The sequence below is a fragment of the Bubalus kerabau genome, chromosome 3, assembly GCF_029407905.1.
Source record: "Bubalus kerabau isolate K-KA32 ecotype Philippines breed swamp buffalo chromosome 3, PCC_UOA_SB_1v2, whole genome shotgun sequence".
NCBI classification, from domain to species: domain Eukaryota; kingdom Metazoa; phylum Chordata; class Mammalia; order Artiodactyla; family Bovidae; genus Bubalus; species Bubalus kerabau.
The window spans coordinates 124,509,020-124,523,380 of NC_073626.1; the positions used below are offsets into that span (position 1 = coordinate 124,509,020).

Sequence of the window (14,361 nt, forward strand, 5' to 3'; positions counted from 1 at the left end):
CAGTGTACACTTTATTTCAGACTACAGGTTTCTGAACATAATAAAATCTTTGGCTTGTAGCGGCGGTTCAGTCTCGCAGTCTGTGGGGTCGTATTTCTCAACAAGTCTCCGGAAAACGAAAGGGTCGGGGGCAGGACAGACAGACGGACAGAAGGAGCGGGGAGATGGGGGAGGGGGAGAGGCGAAGGGCAGACACGCGAGGAAACACACTCTCACGCACACAAAGAAAAGTCCCAGAGAAACGGAGGGCCAGCGATGCGGGACGGGAGGCACCGGAGAAGCAATAACATTCAAAAGAAAACGAAACTGGGCCAGGGGCAGCGAGGCGGAGGCGGGGGATAAAATAATTATAATAATTATAATAATTATAACAATAATAATAAAGGAGATTAATAAAAAGTCCAGCAAATAGAGATCGCTACACATAATTCTTTTCCTTACCTGAAATTAAATATATACAAGGTCGTAAGCGGTTTGGCTAGATAGAGCTTTAAGAGTTCGTAGTTTTCGTCCCTTATACTGTGAAGAGAGAACTGATCTTATTTTTCGATAGCACCTGTCTGAGTCTTTCTTCCTTTTGAAAAAAAAATGTCTGGTTCCAATGTGACTCTCCATTCTGGGAACCTCTTTCTCTCTCTTTTCCCTGTTGCTCCCTTCCTCCTTTACGCTGATTCTTTCTCCCCGGGGCGTGGGGCCCACACTGGGGCGGCCGCGGTGCCAGGAGGGGGCGCGGGTGCGGCGGCCGGACCGCGCGGCCTCTGCCGGCGGCGGCTACTCGCTCTCGTCTTTGTCCTGGACCGTGGTGGTTGAATGGTTGTACAGTCCCTGCGCCATGAGGTGCAGCGCCAGGCCGTTCTTGATGCCCGTGGCTTTCTTGATCTTGGCGCGCTTGTTCTGGAACCAGATCTTGATCTGGGACTCGTTGAGGCTGAGCTCCTGGGCCAGCGTCTGCCGCCGCTGCTCAGTGATGTAGCGGTTCGCCTGGAACTCCGCCTTGAGTCTCTGCAGCTGCTCGGCCGTGAACGCCGTCCTCGGCCGCTTGTCCTCCTTCTCGTTCTTCTTCTTCTTCAGCTTCCTGGTGCGGGGACCTGCAGCATCGGAGGTGGGGACAAGGGACAGAGGGCAGGGGGGAGAGAGCAGAGGAAGCCGTGAGAATTGCGGAGCGGAGCTGGAGGATCTCGCCCAGCGCTTCTGGGGCAATAGCAGAGGCCGTGCAGCCCCTCCCGCCCACGAGCCCCTAGATCAATCTGCTGGCTACTGGGGTCGCTGGGTTCCCCTCTGGGAATCCTCTGGGATGCCAGAAGGGTCACAGAGGAAAACTGGCCAGCCGAAATTGTGTATGCACCTCACACCCCAATTCAGAACAGACCCAGCCGTGATAGGCTTAAATCATAGAGTCCAAGATGGAAAGATATTTGGAGCCCTATCAGGCCCAACCCGAGTTGGAGGTCAGGGGCCTGCTGTCTTCAGACTTGGCATAAAAAGAGGCTCAACAGTGGAGTCATGAAGACTGGGATAGGACTGCCCTGCGGGAATTGCCAGCCTGTGAACTATTTTTCTCCCCCACCTCAAGAAGTGCATCTACACCCACACACCTACAATAAGACCACATCTGCTTGTAGCTACCGACTCCAGAAAACAAGGGGATAAGGAGGGCGATGTGAGAGGCTTGCCTAGCTCCAAAACATTCAGCATCTGTTCTCTCTACCTGCTCTTCTTTCCCTCTGGCCTAAAACGAAGCCCCTTATGGAGTCCCAGGAAGACACTGTCCACCTGCTTCCTGGAAAGGGGAGAAGAGGCCTTCCCCCAGTTGTATGCCTTATCCACATGCCCAGGCCCCTGGGTTCTCTGCTTTGTCCCTTGGATGGTACCAGTAAGAAAGAGAGGACCCTCCCCATCCTACACCCAGTGGCACAGGCAGGTCTCTCTCCCTAGTCCTTCGGATACAGAAGCTGCAATCTCAGGATTGAAAACTGAACAACAAAAGCAAGTCAGAGCTGTCTTTTCTGCCCACTTATGGTGATCTGCAAGAAAACTGCATCCCCCTCCCCACATCCAGAAGCAAAACAGGGGAAAGGGGACAGAAAGGGTGGGACAATCCCGACAAAAATCTGTGCTATGCCCTAAGATGGTTATAGGAAGAGGCCACAGGAAACCTTTCTAGGAAACTGAAGGGTCCCTCAAAAACTAGTCTGGGAAGAGGGCTGGCTATGAAGCCCAGCCCTGAAGAGAGGAGGAAAAAGAGGCCTCCACACGCAAGTCTTCTCTAGCATTTATTTGCTGGGCCCTGTCATGGTTATGGGAGCTTCCTGAGCTGACTGAAGTCCCTGTCTGGCCTGTTAACCTCTAAAATTGTCTGAAAAGTAGGGTCTGCACTGGCATCTCAAAACCTAGTGACAGAGGGGTAAACCAGGCAGCTGGCCTCTGGGGAAGACCAGCTCCAGGGGTCACCAGCTGTCCTGTGACAAAAGAGTCCAGGCCTGGCCGACCACCACAACTCAAGACTGGGTTGAGGTTCCTCTCCCTGAACTTCCCCTGCAGGATTAGAAACCAGCACCCTGCCTCCCCAGGCTTGTAAGAAGGAAAGCAGCCAAGAACAAAGACAAGCCCCACTCCTGAGCCCGATGAAGAAAGCACTGGGAGGCAGGGTGAGGGGCCAGGAAGGCCTTGGTTTAGGTAAGTAATTAGCTGGTCGAGCAGAAGTGGCCCAGGAAATGTGTGCAACCTCAGAAAGGCCCCATTGTGAGATGGGCATCCCTTAGGTTGTTAGAGCGTTGTTGCAGTTGTTTTGTTGCTGTTGTTGTTGTTACTGTGTGTATGGGTGCCCTTGCAGAGGCATGAACACTTGTAATAAAATCGTAGCCTCCTGGCCAGCCTGAGCCGCACAGCCTGACAGCTCAATCACTCGATCCATCAGGCGAGTCAATCAAAGCAGCTTTTCGGAGGTTCAGGGAGCCCGATGTGTCAATAACGGGGCTCGAGATGGCGGGGGCTGATAGCGCTCATCGATCCGCGCCCGGCCAGCAGCGGAGCAGCGGTGGGAAGTCAGAGACCAGTCGGAGTGGAGCGCCGCACCGCGACGCCAGCCCGGCCTCCTGCCAGACCGGGGCGCGGAACCCCAATCGTAGGCCAGAACCCCTGCCGCCCTCCTCGAGGCGCCCATCAGCCTCCTGGGAGCTGCGGTCCCCGGAGGCGGGCAGGCCACAGCCTCCTCACCAGGGGCCTCGTGGCTGCCCCTGAGTACCTCTCAGCCTGGGGTTCTCCAAGCTCAAAGAGGTATGTGGGGAAAGGGCCAAAGGAAAATTGAGAAAAATGGGCCTATGGCTGGCAGAAATTTGCTAACGGGCAGATGTACGGAAGGAAAGTGAAAAAAGGAAGGGGCAGGGCCCTGGAGGATGTGCCAGGCGGGCCACGGAGAAGCTGAGGTGGGGGCTGGCTCTCATGCCCTCGGCCCAGGTCTCTGGCCTGAGCCTAAGGTATCTTCTGTCCTCTCCCCCGTTTATCTGTCAGCTCCAGAGAATCGGGAGCCAGGGGCTCTCGGCACCCACTGTTTGCGAAACCGCCTTTCCCTGGATTCTACCCAGGCGGGTCAGGCCCTTTTGGCTACCCGGCTTGCGGAAGGACGGCGATCAGACACGTTTCTCTTTCTTCCTGTGTCTCCTTACATCTATCTCTATGCAAATGATCTCTCCGCAGAAAATATCGATACGGTGTTTATGTCTGCAAGGACACAAAGCGAAGATAATTTCTCTAATCAAAGCCTTGCTCAGTTTCGGCTTCCGCAGGATTTCAGACCCAGATCGCTAGGCCCACCTTCCCGCTGATTCTAAAAACCCCTTTCCCTGGAAGAAAAAGCAAAGACTGATTGAGTCTTTACTAAGAATAATAAACGTAAAACACAAAGAAGGCGAGAAGGGCTCGGAGTTCAAAATCGAAGGATCCCACTCCCTGTACCCTGAGCCGTAACCTCCCGGGCGGTAGTCGCAGAGCCCAGGAGCACAAAACTGGGTATAACACTTGGTAGTGACTGGAATTGAAGGTGAAAAGAAGAGAGCAGGCATGAGAAAAGAGAACCCTCGGGATCCGGCACGCACGCTCTCCCCAGCCCGGCGGCTGAGAGTTCTACCGGCGTCTGCCGGGCTCACCGCGCAGCCTAGGGCTGGGTACTCACCGGAGGACGGGCGATCGGAGTAGCGCGTGCAGTAGACCCAGGCGGGCCACACGAGGGGTTGCTGCGAGTCAGTTTTGACGACGGGCCCGCCGTTGGCTGAGCCCATTAGCAGTATGGCCGGGTTGCTGTGCTCCGGGTACTTAGCACCCTGCGCACCTGGACTCCCCACGCCGCCTCCACTGCCACCGCCGCTGTCAGAAGGCTTGGCCGCTGCTGCCGCCGCCGCCGCCGCCGCTGCCACGGCCGCTGCTGCTGCCGCAGCCGCCGCCGCCGCTGGGTTCCCAGCTTTGGACGCGCCCGCCCCGCCGGCGGTGGCTGGCGGGGAGCCGTCGGGTGGGCCACAGTTCCCGTCCGCGGTGCACAGGAGTGAGGCGGCGCCCGGCGCCCTCGTTCCCAGCGGGTGGACGGGGTCTCTACCTGAGCCGGTCTGGCCTCTGTCACGCTCGACCCGGCCTCCGCCTGTGCCTCCTCCGGCCGCCGCAGCCGCCGCCACCAGGAGCTGCGGCGGCGGCTGCTCCTTTTTGCAGCCGAAGTCCGGCCTCAGGATGTTGTCGATGAAAAAGTTGGTGGTGCGGTGCAGCTGGGCCGCGGGCTGCGGCTGGTGAGCAGGCGCCGCGAGATGCTGCGGCGGCGGCGGCGGCGGCGGGGGCGGGGGGTGCGGGGGAAGATGCGGGTGGTGGGCCAGGGGCGGCAGGCAGGGCGCCGCGGGCGGCGAGGGGGGCGCGGGCTGCGGGGACACCGGCACGCTGTCTCCATCGCTGCCGCTGCTGCCGCTTGCGCCGGGACTGAGACTCAGGGTGAGGCTGCCGGGGGCCGCCGCCACCGCCGCCGCCGCGCCGAGGCCCGAGTCGCGCTGACTTTTAGGTTCCGGCTGCTGTTCTTCCATGCTCGGCCGCCCCACCGCCTCGGCCGCCGCGCCGGCCCCCGCCCCCCCCGCCTCGCTCCCCACCCCACTTTGCCAGCGGCCCGTGGGGGTGCGCGGAGGAAGGAGGCCGGCAAAGCCCCAGCGAAGGCACGGGGCGGGTGCAGGAAAAAAAAAAGCCCAGGCGCCTGGCCTGAATCTCTCGCTCTTATCGAGCAGATCTCGCTGTCTCTCTCTAATTTGTAGATATCCAGATATGGAGACACTTGGCTATTTCTGTTTTCTTTCTGCAACCAGAATCAATTTGTTTTAAATGGGGAATAAGCCACGGTAAAAAGGAAGAAAAAAAAAAAAAGGAAAGGAAAGGAAAAAGAAAGCAAGAAAAAAATCTCCAAGAATTTTTTTTTCCTTAAAGATTAAAAAAAAAAAAATAGTCTTTAAAGTCTAGCCATTTTCCTAGGCAGTAGTGAGGGGTTTGACTTCCCCGAGTGTCACGCTCAGCTGTGCCCAGAGCGCGAGGCTGGCAGCGCCTTTAATCGCCTTTGCTTTTTTTGCAGGGAGAGCGCGTCTCCGCCAGCGCTGGGGCTGCTTTTTTTTTTTTTTTTTTCAAATCTCTGACAGCTCGGATCTTTGCTCAAACTCTCTCGCTTAAAAAAAAAATCACCCAGGCACACTTTTTGCCTTCAAACCGGAAGCACGTGAGTCAGGGCCGCACGTGTGCGGGGCCAATGGCGAGCCAGGACTCGCGCTGACACCCGGGCCTCGGCCCAATAGGCGCGCGCGGGACTTTGCGGATAAATAATCCGGGGGCGGCGGCCGCGGGCGGAGAGGGGGAGCCGCGGCGCGGGCCCCGTGTGTCCGGCCCTCCCTCCCCTACCCGCACTCGAGCCCCTCCCCCTCTTTCAGGCCAGGACCGAGGAAGGGGCAAAGGAGACCGAGAAGGGGTGGATTGCGGGGTGTACGCAAATAGACAACTCCATAAACAACTTGTTGGAGAAATGCAGGATTATGGGTGCGTCCGTGCAGGCGCAGGATCAGGAGGCAGGGGCATCGGCTCTTTTGGCAACCCCCATGCCTAAGAAACAGCCTTTTATTTTCTCGCTCTAGCTTTTTCTTGCTTGTCACTAAGGGTGAAAGAGTGCTATCACTGTCGGAGTCTGTGTGTATATGGTGTGTATTTGGGGAGTGGGGGGAGTGGGGTGGAGAGAGGTGAACCGAGGATGGTCGGAGATGTGAAACAGACCTAGATTTGGCTACTTTCAGTGGAGCGATTTATTTTTCACAAGTAGCAAACGCCAGAGGCCAGCTGCGCCTAGCTAGGTTTGTAGGTTTGTAGTGCATGTTGGCCGGCTGCACTGCGTGCCCTTCCCGGGGTTTCCGTACTCATGCCCTGCCCTGGCGGGACCTTTGACAACCCCTAGGAGCTGTCCTGCCGCCATTAAGCCAGGTCCAGAGCGCGCGAGAGAGTCCTTTCCTGGCCGCCAGAGTCGAGCGGTCCGGGCATCTTATAGTTGTCCTGAGCCAAGTAAGTCAAGGTGCGGATACCCGCGAGGCCCTGGCTTTTGAGCTCAGGGAAACCTCCGTTTTCGATTTCCACGCGAAGTGAAATCTAGCGGATAAAAGTACTGCACTCTCGGTATTTGCCCTAGCCAGCTGGACAGCGAATTTCCCCCAGTAGTCCAGATTTTCCTGGGATTGTTCCCCAATCCTTGAAGGCCTCTCACTGTAGCCCTGAATTTTCTTATCAGGTTTTTTGGGGGAGGGAGGAACTGCAGGGGCTCCCGCAGCTCCCACGCTCACGGAGATCTGTCTCCAGTCGCTGGGCTCTTTTTCGCTGTTTCCTTGTCGAAGGACCCTGAAGTTTTCCCACTGCCAGGGACAGGGTAGGGGAAGGTGAGGCGCTGAACATCGGCGGGGTTTGGTTTGCCTACCAAGCCTTTTTGGAGGGCCGGGATCCGACTATGTGGTGAAGCGTAGAAAAACTCAGGCAACTGAGGCCTCCGAGAGGGTGTTATCACGGAGCTCCAGCGAGCATCTAGCCGGGACCGCCATCCTTAACTGGGGCGACGGAGAAAGGATCTTTTTGAGGATGTTGTCTAACGGAAGCATTCAAAATAATCCCCCTGTGCCCAGAAAAGTCACAGAGGGTTAGGAAGAGAATAAAACGAAAATCACAATAACCGTAACCCCCGCACTAACCGAAGTTTCTCACAAGGGGCTAGTGGAGAGCGGGAGTTGGTATTGCTAGCTGCATCTCTAGGTCAGCAGAGGGTCTTCCGATGCTCGGGGCTTTCGGAATTCCTAGCTGGACTTTCCAGGCGGTTCCGGGGCGGCGAGAACCACTTTCCCGAAGCGCTGCGCTAAACCAGGCCCGACGTGATCTCCTCAAACCTCCCAAGTCGTCCCCCAAATCCACCTGAGGGTCTCCCGGGTCCTCCTCAGTTCTGTACCCAAGGGCTCCCCGAAATCTCCCGGTGCCCCACCCATTCTCCCCGAAATGGGGGTGGGATTTTATTTATATTTAAGTTCGCAAAATTGAAATCTTTATCCCGCAAGCGAGCGTGGGTACTTAATTAAATTCTAATTAGGACACTATCAATATCCTATTTAGCCGCGTAGCTTTTGTGCGCCGCGGTCCCTTTCAGCGCCGTAAATAGGGTCTCGACGCCTTATCTCGCCTGCAGGAGACGCCTCGAGAAGGGCTGCGGAAGATAATTTATAGGTTTTAATTACTCTTCATTCCGCCTGATCAGCTTGGCGTTCATCACAGGCCTGTGAATAAAACCCTGGTCAAAAGCTCTGTCACATCGCGCTGGCAAGACGCTTAATCAAAGTGAGCGGCCCCGCGCGCCGCGCGGCCCGGCTCCTCCACGTAATTTCCAGCCAGCTGATAAAGCCAGCTGAATAATGCGGCGGCCCTTTGGAGACACCATTTACAGAAATGACTTTATTGACGGCTTAACGTCGGTAATTCATTTTACCTTTCATGTAGTGGAGCCCGGATTTGTTACAGTAATGGGATGATAAATGCACCCGCGGCCCACGAGCTCCGGCTGGATTAGGCGGTGCTCCTCGCGCTGGTTCGCCCCCCCACCCCCAACAGCATCCTCCCCCAGGCCAGGCCTCTGCCGACGCTCCGCATCCAGAGCCGCTTGCTCTCCGAGACCCCTACCAGGGCCCGCGCCCTCCTCTCTTCTTCCTGAAAATGAACATATTATTGGGAACTTTGTGTTAGCGGGTTGGTGTCCTGGCAAGCCTAATAGTAGGGTGTCGCAGTGAGCAAATGTTGATCCAGGTGGGTGTGTGAGGGTCCAGAGGACTCGGAGGGTGCCCAAGAATGGACATGTAGGTGAGGAAATACGGGCAGGGTGAGTTGTGTGTAAAAAGCCTGTAGGTAGAGGGGTTAAGTGTTTGTGGAGCAATGTGTGTGCAGGTGTGAGTGCACTTTTGTGGCAGTCTTTTAAGGGGTACTGGTTTGTGCCTTTGAGAATTCCTACCAACTTGATAGATGTCCAGGAAGGGGTGGGCTGTCAGGAAGCAGGTTGGGAGAATTTTCACAAATCCAATTGAATCCTTTTCTTCAAATGCCCTCTGCTCCAGGGCCAAAGATATGGAAGTTTAGTTCTGAGCTATGCCGCTCTGCTGGGGCTAGAGGGCTCACAGAAGGCCACTGACATAGCTATATCTCTGCAATAAATTGACTGTCCCTGAGTTCTGCCAGCCCACATAGAAGTGGAGAATGATAAGAAAAGGATTTTTAATGCCCAAAGGAGCATTTCTTTCCTCACTTCATTGAAGGGCGAAGGGAGCCGAAAGAAGCTTTCAATGGTAGAGGGTGGGGTAAGCAAGACAGGGACCCCTCTCAACCCTCCTGCCTCTCTCCCACTCCCAGACTTCCTCCACTGAAGCTAACTAACCAGGGCCTGCCACTAAGCAAAAGGCACCTGGCCAGAGGGGAAGTGTTTGTGTGTTTGGGGGAAGCTAGAGAAGTTTGGGGACCATAAGTAGGAACTGATGAGTAGTAGAGGCTGGGATACTGTACCCTTGTTTTCCAATCTTGCAAAAACCACTTATGGATTTGGAGAGTGGCCATGGCTATGGGGGAATGAGCCTATATTTGTGTCTATTGCGCTTGTGCATCTGAGAACCAGAGACAGAAATGAGTCCATAAAAGCTTTGTTTGTATGTCTGTGTATTTGTGTGCATGGCTGGAGGCTAGCGAATGTACACATCAGTGTGTACACCTAAGTCTGCCCCACCAGCTGGGTACAGTGAAATGTATTTGGTGAGGGTTTTGGTGTACGCTGCTTAGAAAGGAGAAGTCTTCCACCATCCCGCATTTCCACAGAACTATAGATTTCGTTTAGGCAGAGACAAAAGTCATGGTCCTGCCTGCTTCCACCTGTCTTTCGTGGATGGGTGTGAGGGGGAGAATTGTGAAAGCAAACCTTGCAGCCTGGCCAGGCGTGCATGCGTTGGGCCGAGAGTATGAGCGTGTTGCATGCACACGGTGGTAATCGCATTTCGAGTGTAGATCAGATGGCGGTGGGGCCTCGTGGCGCGGGACATGAATGAGTTGTCGCAACACAATAGCGCACAGCCTTCCTACGGGGACTGGGTGACCAGCGGTTTTGTTGGGAGTGAATGCGAGGAGATTTCTGCTACAAGTGCCTCGGTATTATTATGAGCCGGAAGGTCAGACTATACATCGCAGGTCCCCAAAGCCTATAGACCTTGGGAAATGTGGGGCCTCGAGCCACGTCATTGTACCTGACAGTCCTTTCAATAGACTAATTCAATTAGCGCTTGGGAGTTTTGGTCTTCATTTGGAAGCGATAATAATGTAAAGGGTGAGTGGGTGCAGGGGGATTCAATGGGTATTGGTTAGGGATCCTAAGCGATTGTACCCAAAGTTTGAAGCAGGACTAGGGGAAGCAGGGGAAGGGATAAAGCTGAGATGGGGGTATGTGGAAAGCAAACCATAGAAATAAAATGCTCTGTTGACTCTAAAAATTGGGGTGTCTGCTTTGTTTATAGAGACCCTAGAAGACTGGAGGTGGGCAGGGGATATTTCTTTATTTCTGTGTGCAAGAAGTATACCCACAAATGTCCAGGTTCCTAAACAGCCCCCCAAAAGCCCGCTGTTGGAGGTGGTCACCTTTGAGGATTTCAATATTTGAATTTATGCACCCATCATTCTGCCTTCCTTCAGGGTTTTCTCCCTTTTATGGGAGGGAGAGGCGGTTCACAGCACAGACTATTTGTTCTAGAAACGGTTTTGGTTTCGGGGTGCTTTTATCCCCTTTAAAGCTGGGCAAGCAGAGAAAATGAAGCCCTTTCTCTGCTTGACTATGGGAAATAGGAGAAACATCTCTGGCGATTCCCGAAAATTGCGGACGCTGTCGGCGCCTGATTCCCGGACACCGGGGAGCAGACACCAGACCGTCGCTTCGGGCGGGTTGACTTGTCGACTTAGGGCTGGATCACGGACTTGGGGAGAGAGATGCAAGGCCCCTTGGCACAGATTAAGGAAAGGAGCCTTTACCTTCTCCTCTGTATCCCCAAACCGCCCTAAAGCTGTACCACACGCCCCAACCCCCCGCCACCCGGGAGCCGGGGATTTTAGAGCTCACGGCTTCCGAAAGCAAGGCAATTATATATCCTTCTCTCTATATTTTTCTTCACTTTAATCAGACATCCCGCCTTTCTCCTTACAAAGAATTTCACCCAAACCCCAGAACCGAAACCCTAATGTTCATCCTCACAGCCCCCTACACCACCACCCCCGCCTAAAAAGAAAGCCCAGAGTAAATTCAGCGGCTATGCTCGAATTTTCTTCACTCCTTTATTTTGCTTTTCGCCCTCTCTCACTCCCTCCTCCTGCCCAGAAGGTTCCCAGAGCTTGGCGACCCCAGGCCGAGGGGGCCTGCTGCCCACCCAGGTCCCCACCTGTCCGAGTGGCGGCTCCCGCCTCCATCCGGCTCGGCGCGGGTCGGGGTCCACACTGACTGGCCTCGAGCGTGTGCACACCGGTGGGTACGGATGTGAGAGTGCGCATGAGGTGGGGCCAGGGCGGCTTCCGGGTTCTGCTGCCCCCCCTCGGCTCAGTCCATGCTCCCCGGGAGGTCAGACCCAACTTCAAAGTTGGGAACAAAAAAAGAATAACTCAAGAAAAAAAAATACACATACGACATCCGAGTCCTTTGCATGCCCATACGGCTCCAAAACCGCGGTCTCCGGCTCGCCCCAGCAGTCATCCTTCTTCCCTTTACTCTTACAGGGCTAAACACTGGTCCCACGGCTCTTCTGCCGCTGGCCGGGGGAAAGCAAGAAGAAGTCGGCGCACCAGGCTCTCGGCGCTCGGGCTCCCGGCCAGCGCCTTCTCGCCGCCCTCCCCACCGGCCCCCGGCCACGAGCCAGGCCGCGCCCCCGTTTCATCCACTGGGGTGCAACCTCCCCGACCCCCTTCCCTGGGAGGGTGCGGGGAAACTCCGGGTTCCAACCGAGATCCGCGCTGCTGGCAGCTGGCGGGGAGGTGAGAGAGGTAAAAGTTTGGTCCGCAAGGGGGGCAGGTGGGGAAAGGAAGTCCACCGAGCCTGGGAGAAGAGAGGGAAAGAGGGGAGAGAAGCCGGGTGCCTTCCCCCACCCCCCGACCCCCCCCCCCCAGCCCCCTCCACCTCCTCGCTCAGACTGGATCTTGTGCCGGTGAGGTGCGGAGGAGGGGTCACTGCCAGCTCTCGGCCTTCGGGGCCACCTTCCCTCTCCCCCAGCTTCTGCAGAAACCAGAGCTGGGGGGCGACGGTGCAGCCGGGCGCCTGAGTGTTTTTACGTGACTCTGTGTGTGAGAGACTCCAGGTGAGTGCGGGTGTACGTGTGTGCCAACTGCACGAAAGGATTGTGTGCATTTCTGCGCTCCTGTAACCCTCGCGTGGTTGCGCTGTGTCCGGGTTTGCAAGTGCAAGTGTTTGCATGGGCTCTGTGCCCTGGCTGTGCTTGTGCCTCTCCATGTGTAGGTCTCCGGGGGTGCCTTTGTGTGCCAGCTGTGAACCTGAGAGCAACTCCCTCCCACTGAGGCTCGAAGTGAGGTGTGTGATAGAGCAAGGGCCAGAGGGCTCTAACCCCAAACCCACTGCTCACCTCCCACCCCATCACCACTCCCCCACCCCCGTCATTGAACTAGGCAAAGGCAAAGGAAGCAGTTGATAAATCCTGATTAACCTACCTAGGCAATCCCCAAACCCTAAGTCCTCACTGGAGGAAAGAGTGGCAACATGTGGCAAAGTTAACATCACAGGGCCTCAGGGAGAGAATAATCTATAAGCCCACTCCACAGATGAGGCAACTGAGACTCAGAGCGGGAAGGAACTAGATCAGGCTGCCGCTGGTATTGGGAACCTTGGACACCTGAGTTTTGTCCTGAGGCCTAAGTGCCAAATGAGAGCACAGGGGACAGTGGCCTCCTTCCCTGGGTCTGCCAACTCCATTCAATTCACCTTCAAATAAGGTATATTCTCTCCCCAGACTGTGCGGTGGAAGAGGCAGCATCTCTTGGGGTTGGGAAAGCAATGGGAGGCAAGCGGGAGACACAGTCCCTCCTCTCTTCTGTCCCACTGGAGGGCCTTAAGGTTCCTGCTGCCTTTCGGGGAGGGACGAGGGGTGGGGGTTCGCTGCTTCCTCTCCACCCCCACTCGCCTTCAGAACTTTCCAGGCATGAATGATGCTGTTAGGGATGGGAAGTCAGTGAGAGGCAGGCTGGCCTCAATGTCAGGAATGAAGTACGGGGGAGGGATGGAATACCGACCCCAAAGCCATTCCAGGCACGTCCCTCCCCTCCCGCACCGAGTATGCCCGCCCCAAAATTGTTATGCAAAGGAGTCAAGTCTGTGATCTTCTGGCGATCAAAGCGGCAAAACCAAATATTAGAAAAGAAGTCAATAATGGATGAGCAGACTAAGAAACCCATCTCGAGGACAATTATCGTCGCAATTGAAAAAAGCTCCCGGCTTCCCTTACTCCCTCCCACCCCATTCCCAATATTTGGGGGGGGGGGGAAGTAGGCGGAAGAATGGGGCCTGGGGATGGTGGTAGAGAAAGGCAGCAGCCCAGCTTGCGTGAAGGAGCGGGTTCGTGGACGCGTTTGTTAAGGGGAGATAACGCCCCCTAGGGGTGACCCTGGTAAGTCCCGGCAAGGCCAGTGAGCAGAGCCTTGCCCTCTGCGCTCGAAGCTCTTTAGCCTCTTAAAAGAGTGTGGTCACTCTGAGCCGAAGGGCTAGAATCAAGGTTTCTAGGGTCTTTTCAAACCTCCAGCACGAGCCTGAGCCCCATCTGGTGCACCCCTTTCTACCCGCTTTCTTTCGAGAGGGACCCTAGGCGGGTTCTTAGGGCAGAGAGCAGGGTCCTAGGAGCGCGGGAGGATTCCCGGCTGGTTTTCCTGAGAGGAACGCGCCACCTATCGGTGCTCTCGGAGAACTGCACCTGTGTTGCTCTCCGGAAGAGGAGGCTATAGGGGGGAGATTTGATCTGAACTCCCTGGGCCGGGAGATCCAGACCATTTCCGGACAGTCCACACCAGACCGGGGAGAGACAAGATTGCAGGAAGGGGATCCTTCACGGAATCCCCTCGCCTCGTGAGAGCTAAAGCTGTTTGCGCTGTGATTCCTAAAGCAGCAAGCACCTGAGTCGAAGTAGGGTGGGCAGTGAGTTGGGAGTCAGAATTGGATTCTTTCGACTCCTCTGCTATGCGACCTTGAGAGGGTCCCTGGCATTCTCTGGGCCTGTTGCCTTATTCATAAACTGAGGAAATTGGATTAGATTGATCCCTTCTCGACTCTGACCTTGAATCTAACATTGAATCTAACAAGTATATGTAGAAGTGTATGTCCTGTGTTTCTATTTCCAGCTCTTAATAGATTCTGGACTTTTACATGCCATTTATATCCTAATATCTTATATGTAGCTGCTTCAATTAATATTACTGTTTTATCAGTTTTCTGGGGGTTTCATTTGCGTGGGGTCAGGATGCTTCTTGGTGGCCCGAATAATCCTGATAAATGCCTGTTTGAAGTGAAGCCAGTCTTGTCTGACTCTTTGCGACCTATGGACATAGCCTGCCAGGCTCCTCCTTCCATGGAATTTTCCAGGCAAGAATACTGGAATGGGTTGCCATTTCCTTCTCCAGGGAATCTTCCCGACTCAGGGATCGAACTCGGGTCTCCTGCATTGCAGGCAGACACTTTACCATGTGAGCCACCAAGGAATCCCAAATGCCCGTTTACTTAAAGCTTTTTTAAAAAGAAACAAACAGGAAAACTTCAGTCAGTTTACAGTG

General features: G+C 55.3%; 1 protein-coding gene across 1 annotated transcript; it reads right to left on the reverse strand.

The window, feature by feature from the left end:
- Positions 1–5,097, reverse strand: EN1 (engrailed homeobox 1). Its single transcript, XM_055574756.1, has 2 exons — positions 4,172–5,097; positions 1–1,088 (listed from the first exon to the last, which is right to left on the reverse strand). Exons 1-2 carry the CDS (start codon positions 5,055–5,057, stop codon positions 772–774), a joined length of 1,203 nt encoding a protein of 400 aa, XP_055430731.1. The 5' UTR covers positions 5,058–5,097; the 3' UTR covers positions 1–771.
- Between the last annotated feature and the right edge of the window lie 9,264 nt (positions 5,098–14,361).

Coding starts and splice junctions, on each gene's coding strand:
- EN1 (XM_055574756.1), bottom strand. CDS start 5,057: ATGGAAGAACAGCAGCCGGAACCTAAAAGTCAGCGCGACTCGGGCCTC. Junction 1,089..4,171: donor CTCCGATCGCCCGTCCTCCG/GTGAGTACCCAG, acceptor CCGATGCTGCAG/GTCCCCGCACCAGGAAGCTG.